The 15,185-nt window shown below is 43.2% G+C and overlaps 2 protein-coding genes across 2 annotated transcripts in view; both read left to right on the plus strand.

The window, feature by feature from the left end:
- Positions 1–2,573: 2,573 nt before the first annotated feature.
- TIRAP (TIR domain containing adaptor protein) lies at positions 2,574–10,368 on the plus strand. The gene is made up of 3 exons (XM_087706341.1): positions 2,574–2,715; positions 5,227–5,820; positions 7,292–10,368. Exons 1-3 carry the CDS (start codon positions 2,703–2,705, stop codon positions 7,330–7,332), a joined length of 648 nt encoding a protein of 215 aa, XP_087562467.1. The 5' UTR covers positions 2,574–2,702; the 3' UTR covers positions 7,333–10,368.
- Positions 10,369–10,997: 629 nt separating this feature from the next.
- Positions 10,998–15,185, plus strand: part of DCPS (decapping enzyme, scavenger) — a 60,635-nt gene continuing 56,447 nt past the window's right edge. The window contains exon 1 of the mRNA XM_087706340.1: positions 10,998–11,204. Coding sequence (XP_087562466.1) covers positions 11,031–11,204 — 174 coding nt within the window. The 5' untranslated portion in view covers positions 10,998–11,030. The remainder of the gene's footprint in view (positions 11,205–15,185) is intronic.

A 15,185-nucleotide genomic window follows, 5' to 3' on the forward strand; every position in this document is an offset into this window, starting at 1 on the left:
GGGCTTCAAGTCACTGTCAACTCAGCCACTCCATATAGATGTTCTCCAGGACATGAATGAACAAAATGAATAATTTGATATTTCCATAAATATCAATATCTGTAGTTGTGTGCACTACAAATCCATGGGGTTTTGGCTTACTTCGTTACAGAGATCCAGTCAATTAGATGTGTTAAACCGATTGAGTACCATCTGTGAAAGCTGCCCATCCATTGGCCAACTCAACAGGTCCCCCCATCCTGCTGTCAATGAAAATGGTCTTTGCAGAAGGCAACCGTCTTCCAAATGCAGTTATTGAGCACGAATTCCTCTTCCTTCTGAGGGATCCTAACTCTGCTTGGGTTATTTTCCAAAAGCAATGCTCCTGCCTACGCTTTTGGGTCATCTTGCTGAGAATTTAACCCCTGGATATGAACAATTCAGAGCCTCCATGCTTCCACACCCCCCAAAATTGGGTTCAATAGCAACGAAATGCTCCTTGGGGGAAACCGTTGTCTTTTGGGCATTGAAATTGAAACTAAAATTGATTGCCATAACAAAGTTCCCATATGTCGACAGCAGCCAGGCTACTGTATGGGCAAAAGTGGAAGGACACTTCGATTCCTACTATGGATGAATGGTTGATGGAGTTGGCAGAAATGGCAAAAATGACCCCTTGGATTGAAGAAAAGAACATAAGTACTTTTGTTTCCACATGGAGGCAAAGCTTCTGAACTTCGTGCTTGATGTGGAAAAGAATGAAACTCTGACTTTGGGTTTTACGATTGGACTGATAGATCTTTATAGAAATGGCTTGTTCATATTATGGAAAAGCAAAAGGCTGTGATTTGATGTTAATGCCTTATTTTACTGAAACTCAGAGAGTCGGAAGTCGTGTGACCCTAAATGCATTGTTATGTGTCGTTTTTAATCTTTGTCTGTATCCCCCTTCCCTAGTTTGAGTTGTGAGCCGCCCTGAGTCCCCTTGGGGGGGGGGAAGGGCGGCATGTAAATATAATAAACAAACAAACAAACAATGCTGCCTTTTCTTATTTTTCCACACTTCTCTTCCCCCACTGCTTTTCTATGTATTTTTGCATTTCGATGTTACAATACTTTATAATTCAATAAAACACACACAAAAAACCCACCCCTGAAATCGGAGAAGGGTGGCATTTGCCCCGCGTGGGTGCAGCTGCTGCTCCTTCCCGTGACCCTAAATGAAACCCCGAAGTTGCCTTGGGGTGCAGCGCGTTGGATTCGGGCAATAACTCAAAGGGGCATCTAGCCCGAATCTAGCCACCCAGCAGCCCCGACTGAACGGATCCCGGTTGAAGCCCAGTGCGCGACTCTTAGAAACTGGGCGTCTCGGGAAGGAAGGGGACGCCTTGGCAGAGGGTCGCCGGCGAAGGCGAAGGGAACGAAAGGGCAGCGACTGCGGGAAGCGCTCAAGGGCGGAGGCGAGGGAGGTTCCCCCGTCTGGCAGGCGGGCTGGGCGAGAATCTGCCCCCTGGCAGCCCTCGCGCAGCTTTGGATGCGCGCTGGGCGTGGAGAGGAGGCGTCGCGCCCTGGCAGGAGAAGCCAAGGGGGAAGTTGGCGAGCGGCTCGGTTGCTTCGGAGGGCAGGCATGACTCGGCCGCCCGCCCGCTCGTGCTTTCGTCGCGGAAGAAAGGGAAAGGGGTTCCAGCGGTCAGTCCTGGCGCCGGGGAGCAGGTGGGTGAGGGTGCCCGCCGGGGCGCGCCGGTGCCCGGTTTGCTCCGCGCGACGCGCCTTGCTCGGCTCGGGTGTCCTTGGTTCCGGGAAGCTTCCCCCCCCCTCTTTTTTTTTCTTCCTTTTGGAGTTGAAAATGGATCTAATCAAAAGCTAAACTTCAAAGACCAGAAAAGGAAAGTAGGAAGAGCTCGAAGTGGGGGGAGGGGGGGAGGAAACAGAAGCGGCTCCCGATCTTTTAAGTTGCAAACGTTTGAACCCTCGTCTCTTCCCCCTTTCGGGGCGATTTTCCTCTGATAAGAGCCGAGGTGGCGCAGTGGTTAGAGTGCAGTACTACAGGCCACTTCAGCTGACTGTTATCTGCAGTTCAGCGGTTCAGATCTCACCGGCTCAAGGTTGACTCAGCCTTCCATCCTTCCGAGGTGGGTGAAATGAGGACCCGGATTGTTGTTGGGGGCAATACGCTGACTCTGTAAACCGCTTAGAGAGGGCTGAAAGCCCTATGAAGCGGTATATAAGTCTAACTGCTACTGCTACTACTGCTACTGATTCCCTTCTCATATTGAGCCTTTGGAGTCAAGAGATCGAGAGAGGCGGTTCGTTTTTGTCCCTTCCCCGCCAACAAAGTTTTCAGTCTTTCATTTCACTCTTAACCGTTTTGTCCCTAATCGAACCAAAGTCGCCTGGGCCACTTCTGCAAGTTCTTCCGTTTTCATTCTCCCCTCGTCCATTTTATCTAACGCGAGAAAAGCAGCTTTTGGACAGATGTTTTTGGGTGTCCCTGCCTCTCTCTTTCACCGTACCGTATTCGCTTCTGGGTGGCTTTTTTTAACTCCTGGATCTGATCCTCCTGTTTTGCTCTCTTTCCGGTCGAAATTCAGACTAGGTGACGGGACCCAGAGGCAGGAGTAGAGCTGAGCCGAGTTGGGTTCCAGTGTGATGCGTGGGACAAGCGCGGCGATCTTCTCCCGTGGAAGGCAGCTTGTGGATCCTTCACAGTTGAGAACTTGCTGATGGAGATGGCAGGTAAGGAAGCGCCAGTGTGCATGTGCGTTGCACACTTCTCCACCCTAACTCCTCCTTCCACCTGCTCCAGGAATGTGTGAAAGCAGCTCCCTTTTTGGTTCCGAGAAAAGAAACTTGATCCGCGTTGTGCAGCCGGCCAACTTTCAAGATATCTTGGGCTGCAACTTAACAATGGTCATTCAGCCACTGATTCTTTCGGGGAAGAGTGGCGTTTGTTCGGCATCTTGATTTATCTAGAAAATACCAGGGCGAATTGGTTGAGCAATTATTGAGCAATATATAAACTTAAAAAGGGTGACTGTGATCACGGAAGGAGCAGAAGGAAAGTTCGGGAAAACAATACAGGTTGTATTGCAGCCATAATTGAGCTCAAAATTTCGGTTGCCAAGGGAGACATTTGCTAAGAGGGTTTTGCCCCATTTTATGACTTTTCTTACCACAGTTATTAAGTGAATCACAGCAGATAAATTAGTAAATACAGTTCAGTGGTGGGTTTCAAAAAAAATTGGAACCTTCTCTGTGGGTGTGGCCTCCTTTGTGGGAGTGGCTTGCCGGCCATGTGACCTGATGGGAATGTGTTTTCTTTCTTTTCTTTCTTTCTTTCTTTCTTTCTTTCTTTCTTTCTTTCTTTCTTTCTTTCTTCCTTCCTTCCTTTCTGTCTTTCTGTCTTTCTTTCTCTTTCTCTCTCTCTTTCCATCCCTTTATCTCTCTGTTCCTTTTTTCTTTTTTTCTTTCATCTCTCACTTTTTCTTTCTTTTTTCTTTATTTATTTCTTCCTTTCTTTCTCTTTCTCTCTTCTCTCTTTGTCTGTCTGTCTGTCTGTCTGTGTGTGTGTGTGTGGCAGTGGTGAGTTTCAAAAACTTTTGGAACCTCTTCTGTAGGTGTGGCCTGCTTTCCGGGTCCACTGGTGGAACCTCTTCTAACCGGTTCGGTAGATTTGACGAACCGGTTCTACCGAATAGGTGCGAACTGGTAGGAACCCACCTCTGATACAGTTGTTAAATGGATCTGGCTCCCCCACTGACTTTTGCTTGTTGGAAGGTCGCAAAAGGGGATCGCATAACCCCAGTATACGGCAACCGTCGTAAATATGAGTCAGTGGCCGAGCACATGAATTTTGATCATGTGACCATGGGGATGCTACAACAGTCGTAAGTGTGAAACATGTTTGTAAGTCACTTTTTTCAGTGCTGTTGTAACTTTGAGCGGTTACTAAATGAAGTTGAGCTGTTGTAAGTTGAAAACTACCTGCATTGAGAAACTATTGTTCAGGCTAATCATGTCAGTCTGCTGAACTTTTGAAATTTTAGCTTTTGCATGGAGAAGTGGAAATACGCTAAGTTACAAGAAATGGAGCTCAGTGCAGATAGACAAGTGATAATAATTAACCAAAGACATATGTTTCCGATTGGACCCGGTTCCGAAGAATCACAATTGTCAAATGATTGTAAGTCAAGGTCTACCTGTACGGTAGAGATTACTTCAAAACTTTCAATCATATCTTATACCGCTTGTGTTACAGGAGTGAATTCATTGGTGACTGTTGATAAGAATAATATATAACGTATTTTTCAGTGTATAAGATGCACCAGAGTATAAGACGCACCAAGATTTTGAAGCGGTAAACTGAAAAAAAAAGGTTTTACACTCTGCAGGCCTCCCAAACCCTCTGCACACCTCGGTTTTTGTGAAAAACAGGGCATGCAGAGAGTTTGAGAGGCCTGCAAAGTGCTCCAGTGGCGGGCAAAAACGAGCGAAAAACGGGCCGTTTTTTGCTCGTTTTTGCCCTCTCCAGCCCCAAGAGACTTTGCAGACCTCCCAAACCCTCTGCACGTCCGTTTTTGCGAAAGGGGCAGGGTTTCGGGAGGCCAAAATGCTGTATTCAGTGTATAAGATGCACACAGATTTTCACCCCTCTTTGGGGGGGGGGGAAAGGTGAGTTTTATACTCTGAAAAATATGGTAAATAGCTTTCTTTTTCTTCTTAGTTTGCATTCTTAGCTTGTCAGTTTAATTTTTTTTAATAAGTTTCTTTTTTAAGATTAAAGATTGTTTTGTACAAAACTAATGTAAAAAAGAAGACGGTACCTTTGGTTAAAGCAGGGGTGTCAAACTTGATTTCATTGAGGGGATGCATCAGGGTTGTGTTTGACCTCTTGGGTCTGGTGTGGGCGAGGCCATGGTGGACATGGCCAGCTCAACGTCACTTGTGCCGGGGGTGCCTATGGTGGCTCGAGCAGCCTGCCAGCGAAAAATGGGTTCCTGAGCACTGTTTCGCATGCCACAATCTCCTTGCCAGTGAAATCGGAGCTCCGGAGGGCTCCCTGTGGCCCTCGTGAACTCTGCTTTTGCTGGCAGAAGCACCGCAGGCCGATCTTTCTCTGTTTATGGAGTGGCCCCGTGGGCCAGATTTAAGCACCCTGTGGGCCGGATATGGCCTTGAGTTTGACACCCCTGGGTTAAAAAAGCTTCAGGAGCTGACTTCCTCAAAACCTATTTCTGATTTGTGCAGGTTGGTTCAAAACGTTGCTGCAGAAACCCAGGAAGAGGCCGGGTGCCTCAAATGGTACCCCTGGGTGTCCTCTTTCCTCCCCTTCACCTCCCGTGCAGAGAAGTCCCAGCACACTTCCTCGCAGCTTGACCGGCAGCCCCAAACTGGGCTGCTCCATCGCCCGGATTGTAAGCCATTCCGATAGTGCCCGATGGAGCAAGTTATACGATGTCTGCATTTGCCACAGCGAGGGGGACCTTGAGTTTGTGGAAGCGCTGGTGGCCTACTTGGAGAGCCAGCCCGAGCATTTCCGTTGCTTTCTTCAGCTGCGGGACGCTGTTCCAGGCGGGGCTGTTGTGACGGAGCTGTGCAACGCTGTCCAGAACAGCCACTGTTGGGTGCTGTTGATCACACCCAACTTCCTTAAGGATCCTTGGTGTTGCTACCAGATGCACCATGCCTTGACCGAGGCGCCCATGGCGAACGGGCGTACCATTCCTGTGCTGAAGGATATAGACCGCACCGACTACCCCAGGGAACTCCGATGCATTTACTACATCAGCGTGGTGCTCCAGGAGAACAGTTTCCGACAGATCAAAGAGACGATACTGCGTTGTAAGTGAGAAACTTGTCTTTAGAACAGGGGTGGGCAATTCCTTTTCCCAAGGGGCCACTTGGGAGAACCTGTGAAGGTGTGTAGGCACGCATGGAAATCGGGGGGGGGGGGAAGTAGCAATCACCTTCAAGATACAGGTACTCCTCCGCTTACAACTCTGCTTAAATCAACAAGCAAGCTCAGAGCATGTAAATTGCAGATCCCTTGGCTAACATGATTGATGCCCTCGGAGTTGGAAAGAGGCGAGAGAGCCCGGTCACATGAGTCATGACACACATCAGCTTTGTGACCACATTGCTGAGTAATAAAAATTCCAGTCCCACGTTGTAATGAAGGAGTACCTATATTTGATAACTCATTGGGATTTTCAAAGTCATTGAGAATATTTTTGCTTTTAATCTAATTAAACTTCCTATCTGTCAGTTTAAAATAGTGACTTCCATAGAGCAAACTAAAATCACTACTTTATAAACAAAAGGAAGGTGTTTTCTCTTATTTGGTTATGGTAGAGCCATTTTAACAATCTATTTATATTTGCAAGTAGTATGCAGTTTAGAAATTAGTTTTGCAGTAGTAGTAGGTTACTGAAAGCCTCTGTACAGAAAGGAGCAAATTCCCACAAATTTTTAAACAATCAACAAGCATTGTTGAACATGCAGGCAATAAATCCTTGAGTTTACAAATTAACGATGGAAGAAAACTCTTAGATGTGAATGAGACTTTAATTATGGTGATTTTAATAATTTTACTCATTTAAAATAGCAAATTGCATATAATATATTCACAGAAGCATACAGTGTATAGACAACTTTTGCAATGGAATGTTAACTCATTAAAATGAAGTATATCAAGTGAAATTCATTAAAATGAAGTATATCAAACATTTACTATTTTAATATTAGTGGTATTAAGTGCCATTTATATATTCATTTCAAAGCTCTTTTTTATTTAATCCAAAATGAATTTGAAAAGATAATTGTAATAATTGATAAACCCTAACTCTATAGGTACATCATCAGTCAGTGTTGATGTCAAAACGTAAAGCTGGAGTAAATGTTGTTACAAAGAAAAAGTGCAGCTGGAAGTTTAAACTAGAATGGTCTTGGGTGACATCTGTGAAAAAAATTCAGGTGCTCAGGCATGAAAATGTGCCGCTCAAACACTATACTTTTCCGCCCACACTGAAAAAAAATTAGAGGGAACATTGCATGTAATGGGACAGTTTGACTTATTTGGGAAGCCTGAAAGTTAGGGAGATGCTGCCAGTCAACAAGGAATTGGGAAGATAAAAACGAGATTGGTTTTGCATAAAAACGAGATTGGTTTTGGCTGAACAAATTGTGCAAACTCAATTGTAATTTAACCAATAAATAAATGGCAGCCGAAGGGACCATGGTATAGTTATAATTAGTGACCCTCTTCATTGGATTCAAAGCTCCTGACCACTTTCTTATTTCTCTTCTCTTTTAGATCTCCTGGACTTTTGTCAAAACACAAGAAGCAAAGACTAAATCCACTTTTTTTAAATGAAAAAAAAATATACTTGGTTAAAGGAAGGTCAAAAGGAAAGTCTTGGGACTTGGAGAAGAAGCCTTTATGGTGAAGTTATCCTCTCTCACTGAGGTTGGCTTGATTTGAAGGCAGATTCCATTTCATGCTGCGATTTAACTCTCCGTATTTGACTGATTAGCTTTATTTTGGAGATGCGGGATGCTTTAATCATCTTGTTTGCCCTCGGAAACAGACCCGGCCGAGAAACAAGGGCTGCAGGGATTCCAGGAATGCAACTATTATGAAAGACGGTTAAAATCCTTCCAAAATGCCCCCTTTTAAGGACACAACAGGATTAAGGTCAAGGCGGAACTGTTTTGAGTTTCAGAGTTTTTACTTTCTCGGAACCGAGGAACTGTTTCGCAGAGCTAAATTCCATCATTATACTAACGATTCTTGTGAGATTTGGCGGACAGTAGAACACTAATTTGTAACAAGAAGATACAAGTGGTTGTGTTCATGGGTCAGCTGGTCATGCCTTTCTCTGTAATGTCCCACTTCCTTTCCTTGCCATCAATTTTGGGCTTTCTCTGCAGTCTTAACAGTTGGCCAATATGCTGCGGCTTTGTTCTTTTAGTCACATTCAGCTGGTTTCCAGTTTTCTTCCACCCATAAGAGTTTTCCTACTCCTCCTTTTTTTTTTTTGTATTCGGTTCCTCCAAACCTATTGCTAGCTTCTTGATAGTCCTCAACTTACAACCATTTGTTTAGCAATTGTTCAAAGTTACAACTGCACTGAAAAAGTGACTTATAGCAATAGCAATAGCAGTTAGACTTATATACCGCTTCATAGGGCTTTCAGCCCTCTCTAAGCGGTTTACAGAGTCAGCATATTGCCCCCAACAATCTGGATCCTCATTTTACCCACCGCGGAAGGATGGAAGGCTGAGTCAACCCTGAGCCGGTGAGATTTGAACAGCCGAACTGCAGAACTGCAGTCAGCTGAAGTAGCCTGCAGTGCTGCATTTAACCACTGCGCCACCTTGGCTCTATGACTTGGTCCTTGCACTTAACACCATTGTAGCATCCTCATGGTCATATGCAATGATGCTTATATGTGACCATAAGCATCATCGTAGGTTGAACGTAAATTCGGATGCTTGGCAACCAGCATGTATTTATTATAAGAATCGTAGCATCCCAAGATCATGGGATGGCCATTTGTGACTTTCCCAGCAGGCTTCCAACCAGCAAAAGTCAGGTGCGAGTGCGGACTGGATTTGCTTGATGATTAACAGCTGAAAGGATTTGCTTGACTCTGGCAAAAAAAAAAAGGTCATCAAATTGGCCGTGACTCGCTTAATAACCATCCTGCTTAGCAATCCAAATTGTGGTTGTATAAAGTTCTTCCTGAACATCAGCCACAGTGAATTCTAGACCTGTGAGCATCATTGCATTGGATGGCTGACAGCTACAAAAAGGTTTCTGCAACATCTGGGGCTTTATACACAGGTGTCCAAATTATATCTAAATACAGGTAATCCTCAATTTATAACGGTTTATTTAGGGACCATTCATAGTTAACAACATCACTGAAAAAAGGGAGTTGTAACCATTTTTCACGTGACGATTAGCAGCATCCCCATAGTCACATGGCCAAAGTACAGACAGTTGGCAACTGGTTCGAATTTATGATGGTTGCAGTATCCTGGGGTCCTGCGATGGCCTTTTGCGACAAACAAAGTCAACGGGGAATCCAGATTCACTTAAGAACTGTGTTACTGATTTAACAACTGCAGTGATTCACTTGCGCTGTACAGTAGAAGTCATTGTAAGGCACAACAGGCTGCATCTTAACAGAACAAACACCCCAAGGGGTTTTAGGGGTGTCTTACAGAATAAACTATCTGTGTACCAAGTTTGGTTGAAATTGCTGTGGCAAGACAGGTTGTAAAATGGGACAAAACCCATTTAACAAATGTCTCGCTTAGCAATATAAATTTTGAGCTCAATTGTGGTTGTACGATGAGGACTTCCTGTATTATAGCTTTAATAAAATGGCAGTATTAACCATGTTTAAAACAAAAACAAAAACAGCATGATACTGCCTTGAGTTTGTAGCCATGATGGGCTTTATCGTGCTTGGCAGTACATAATTATTGATTTGAGAGAATTCAGACCCCACCATTTACACCCCAGTGAGCTGCCTGTCGGGTGAAAGGGCTGCTGTCCGGTTTTGTTTCCACATTTGTGTGATTTGCAGAAAATGTATGTGGCTAAATTTGCATATTGTACTAAGCCGAAATACTTGTTAGTTTTGGTTTAAAGGTGTGAATCCAGCCTTGTTTTGGTTCTCTGCAAAGTCTGCTAATAGCAATAGCAGTTAGACTTATATACTGCTTCATAGGGCTTTCAGCCCTCTCTAAGCAGTTTACAGAGTCAGCATATTGCCCCCAACAACAATCCGGGTCCTCATTTTACCCACCTCGGAAGGATGGAAGGCTGAGTCAACCTTGAGCCGGTGAGATTTGAACCGCCGAACTGCAGCTTAGCAGTCAGCTGAAGTGGCCTGCAGTACTGCACTCTAACCACTGCGCCACCTCGGCTCTAACTATGCTAATTATGTAGTTTATTCGGCGAATATGAACTAACCTCTGATTTAAAAATTCAGTCCTTATACTGTGGGAGTTTAATTTAATCCTGTGTCATCCAAGGTTAGTATTACCTTGAACTGTCACTGAAAATACAACATTAGCCAATGATCCTTCTAGGAATGGTTTGGGTAATTTGAAACAAAAGGAATGTCTGAGATTTCATTCCAAATTGCGGGTGCATTTTCCCATGATGTAAATCTGAATTGCATTTGGAATGTAGTTGGGTTTACCTGCAATGTTTGGCATGCTAGTTATGACTTATAATGGCCCATGCAGTGTGGAATATATTCTGTTTTTGTATTAGAGGACAAATGGCCAGTAGAAAGCATAGGATTGTAAGATGAACAGGGTCTTTGCTGCTTCAATAAACTTTGGAACTCCCTGCCAAAGGGAAGCCCGATTCATTTTTTTCTATCGCCCTTTTATTTAGGTGTCTCTTTTTGACAAATACACCAAGTTTCTTATAGGCCTCCTTTTTAAATGCCTGTTATGTATCCATGAACCAATTCAATATCCCTTTTTATAGAAAGGTAGGTGTATATATTGAGTAAAGAATTTGGGACAGTTTTGAAACTCTCTCTGTATAGAAGCTAGTGCATAACCATGCTAATTTTCATTATTTCTCTGTTTTGGGGTGTCATCTACACCAGGGGTCTCCAACCTTGGTTACTTTAAGACTTGTGGACTTCAACTCCCAGAATTCCTCACTTTAACTAAGAGTTGTAGACTTCAAACACCTAGAATTCTGGGAGTTGAAGTCCACAACTCTTAAAGTTGCCAAAGTTAGAGACCCCTGATCTAGTACAGAGGTCTATGCTGGAAGTTGAAGGAACCATGAAGTCGTAGTCCAAAACTATTGCGCGACTACTCTAATTTTCTTGTGTCTATATTCAGTCTTAAGCTTTGCGAATGTACGCATGCGCAAGGGTCCTTGTGATAGTTTCTCCAAACAGCTCCTAATTAATAGCGTCCTCCGGCCGGTAGAGGGAGCCGCCGAAACGTCACTGGTGCGCGCTTGGCGCTAATCCAGATGCGCCTGCGCGGTAGTTTTTAATGCTACAGAGATGGCCGAGTCTCCCGCTCTGAAGAGAAAATGTGAGGAGAAAGAGGGAGAGAACGGATCCGCCGCGTCTCAAAATGAAGAGCCGGCCCCCGGCAACTTCCCTTTGGCCGAACTCTCTGTGATGAAAGTGCTCAGGGAATCTGCGCGGGAGAAGACGATCTTCCTCCATGGGCGGGTAGGGGAATTATTGGTTCTCGGGTTTTGGAATTGTTAACTGGCGGCCAATAAGAGGACAGGGGCGGGGCTAGCCGGCGGCGTGTCACTCGCCGCCCCTTTGAGAAGGGAACGTCACGATTTGCATAAGCGATGACGCGCGGAGAGCGTGTGACGTCATCGCACACATGTCCTTCCCGCGTCTCGCTCCCTGCGGCAAGGTGTGCTAGAACTACAGTTCCCATCACCCCCTAATGAATGTAGTAGACGGGGGAGGGGGTGATGGGATTTAGGGTCCAAGGCATCTCAAAGCTCCTCTTCTTAGGGCAGGGGTCCCCAAACGTGGCAACTTTAAGACTTGTGGACTTCAATTCCCAGAATTCTCTAGTCAGCATAGCTGGCTGGAGAATTCTGGGAGTTGAAGTCCACAAATCTTAAAGTTGCCAAGTTTAAAGACCGCTCTCTTAGGGAAAAAGGAATGGAAGAGTCAGCTTGCTTGCTGTGACTGGAGAAAAATAGACTGAAGAAATGAGGATAAGTTTGTTGTTTGTTTATTGGATTTATATGACGCCCTTCTCCCAAAGGACTCAGGGTGGTGTACAACATTTAAAAAAAACACATATTACAAAAGTTAAAAGGAATGAAGACAGTTGAGAAGAGGGGGAAGAAATGAAAGGAATAAAAGAAAAGTTAAAAGGAATGAAGACAGTTGAGAAGAGGGGGAAAAATAAAATAAATAAAGAAGTTATAAGGAATGAAGACAGTTGAGGAGAGGGGGAAGAAATAAAAGGAATAAAAGAAAAGTTAAAAGGAATGAAGACAGTTAAGAAGGGGGAAGAAATAAAAGGAATAAAAGAAAAGTTAAAAGGAATGAAGACAGTTAAGAAGGGGGAAGAAATAAAAGGAATAAAAGAAAAGTTAAAAGGAATGAAGACAGTTGAGAAGAGAGGGAAGAGAAGGGAAGGGGCTGGTCTCTTTCATTGAGTGCAGAGGTGGTTGTGTGCGGGATTTTTTTTTTTTTGTACTTCCCCAATTTTGGGGGATCCCCGGTTAGTTTGCTAAAGTGTGTGAAAGAAACATCAGGAGGTGTTTCTTCTCCCAAGTTGGGCTGATGTGGGAAGACTGCACAAAACAAAAATGTCCATAGGCTTCAGAACAGACTCCTGGGGAACAGAGCCTCCGACTGTCTGGTCTTTCAGCTTTCTGCATAGTGTTTTAATTTATCAAAAATATACAAAACATATATTTTATATATTTTATGTTTTCAATTGATTTGCCATATTCATAAGAATATATAATATATGATATGTAATTAAAATATAATACAACACAATTAATATAATTATGACATAATTATAACAACATAACATAACTAACATAACATATAACACATAACATAACACAATAAAACAACATAACATGTAATCAGAGGTGGTATTCAGCAGGTTCTCACCAGTTCTGGAGAACCAGTAACAGAAATTTTGAGTAGTTTGGAGAACCGGTAGATACCACCTCTCACTGCCATCTATTCTCTGCCTCCCGAGTCCCAATTGATTCAGAGGAAATGGGGATTTTGCAGTAACCTTCCCCTGGAGTGGGGAGGGAATGGAGATTTTATAGTATCTTTCTCCTGCCACACCCACCAAGCCACACCACGCCCACCAAGCCACGCCCACAGAACTGGTAGTAAAGAAAATTTGAATCCCACCACATAACAAATATATAATACAATACAATACTATAATATAATATAATTGCACAACTCAGAAATATGTAGCTTAAAAGAGGCACAAAGGAGACTGGTTTTTGGTTGGAGCAATGTTTCAGCCACAGTGAGGCTTTTTTTTTTTTTTTTGGCAACCTTAGTCTACACTCGTGGGTCTTAAACTTGGCAACTTCAAGAAACTTCAGCTTCCAGAATTCCCCATTCTGGCTAGGGAATTCTAGAAGTTGAGGTCCACAAGCCTTAAAATTGCTAAGGTTGGGAAACACTGCCAATGAGTAAAGATGGAAGAGATTGAGAAGTACCAGGCAAAGATGGGGAAGAACTTGGGTTAGTTATAATAAAAGCTCCCTCAAGCTGATCTTCTGGTAATGATGCGGATATGGTCTTTCCATTTTCGTGGCAACAAGACAGAAATGCATTACTGTTACATTCCTCCGGTGTTTTTCTAAGCGTTCCAATATAGCATATATTCTAGTGGGTTTTTTTGTTTTTTTTTTTGTAGTCTTCCATGCAAGCACTGGGCATATCCGACCTTGCTGAACTTTTGCAAGAACAGCCAAGGTCACCTAAAGCAGGGCTCTCCAACCTTGGCAACTTTAAGACTTGTGGATTTCAACTCCCCAAATTCCTCAGCCAGCTTCAGGGAGTTGAAGCCCACAAGTCTTAAAGTTGCCAAGGTTGGAGACCCCTGACCTAGAGGCTGCCATTTGCTGTAACATGTGGAAAGAAAGAAAATATTTTGTGCTCTAGCCTCAGCTGATGGGTTAGCAACATTTATTTACCTATGTTTTCTTTCTTTGTCCCCCCCCCCCCCCCAGGCCTTTGTGCTATTCAGATTCCAATTACAAAGCAGAAAAAATATTTTGACAAAATATATTCCAGAATATCCAGGCTATATATTGGGAAGAATCCACTGATAATGGCCTGGGAATAAATTTTCTACTGCTTCTGAAGTTATTGTTCAATCCCTAGGAGAATACATGGGTTTATATCACACAATAACCTATTCAACCATTGTTTGTTGAATAAAGCTTAAGAAACTATAGTGGATTGTGTGCTGAGCCGAAAACAAATAAAATGCAATGGGTTTTAGCAATGGAGATGTCCTAGATGAGAACTAGTCCACAGGTTTGACAATGAGAAATAAACAGGTCATGGAGTTGGATAAAACTGTGTAGCCGAGTGCCCAGATTGCTATTATTTCACCTAACAAAAGCATTACCTACGTATCTCAAGATTTAGATTATTTTTCTTATTAGCATATCTATTGCTTTCGGCCAGGAGATCAGTTTTTCATGTTTAGTGTTTAAAGCGAAATTGAATTGCAAACTAGCAGTTAACTTGAATGCTGTAAATAAAATGGATGGACTTGTCACTCAAGGGCCTATACGAACCGGAAAAATTGCAAGTACTCTTTTAATTCGCCATTTACAACTATATTGTGTTTCAAAGGCAGATTCTCCGGAGTGCAGGGGATACAGCTGGATTAATACTTTTATTGTCCTCTGTAAATCCACCCGGAGATAACCAAGGCATGCAGTGAAGTGTCAGGAAATTACTCGCATCTCTATCATTTTAAAAAAGAGTCTAAATTTGAGAGGAGTGATTTTTTTTTTAAAAAAAGGAAGGTGGATTAGATTCAAGGTCAAATTCAAAGTGCGGGTGAGTAAAGCTATTAAAGAGAGGAAGGATCGATAAACTAGAGTTACAAAGCACCACCAAAAGCAGGTAATATGCTTCCTGGTGGAACAGCCAAGGTCAGGTTTAGTACAGTAGATACAGATGAATCGTTCCACCATCCCTCATCCCGGTTCAGTGTATCACAAGGTTAATCATGGCATACATTTTTTTCTACACTAATCATCTTACCAGGAGACTGACTATGATAAAGTACAGTAAATTCTTATTAGTGCCTTGTGCAGACCCAAATCCTCCTCCTGTATCTTATTACTCTGAGCTGCTTCTCCTCTCCCCTTAATATCTAAATGTTCTGTCAATCTTGGTAGCTCCCTGATACTTATAAGCCAGTATGTTTGATAAATGTTTAATTTGCATATTTCATTACTTGTACATGGTTTGCCAATTTACTTCTACGCAGACCAGTGTGTTCACATTCAAGGTTTTAGGGTTTACAGCTTGACTGATGCATACGTGATTATCTGTACCAATGTATCAAAATTTAAATGCTCGCTCTATCTATCTATCTATCTATCTATCTATCTATCTATCTATCTATCTATCTATCTATCTATCTATCTATCTATCTATATCTTTCTC

Source organism: Thamnophis sirtalis, unplaced genomic scaffold (assembly GCF_051295495.1).
Source record: "Thamnophis sirtalis isolate CommonGarterSnake01/CBP01778 unplaced genomic scaffold, rThaSir2_p1.2 scaffold_2, whole genome shotgun sequence".
Taxonomy (NCBI): Eukaryota; Metazoa; Chordata; class Lepidosauria; order Squamata; family Natricidae; genus Thamnophis; species Thamnophis sirtalis.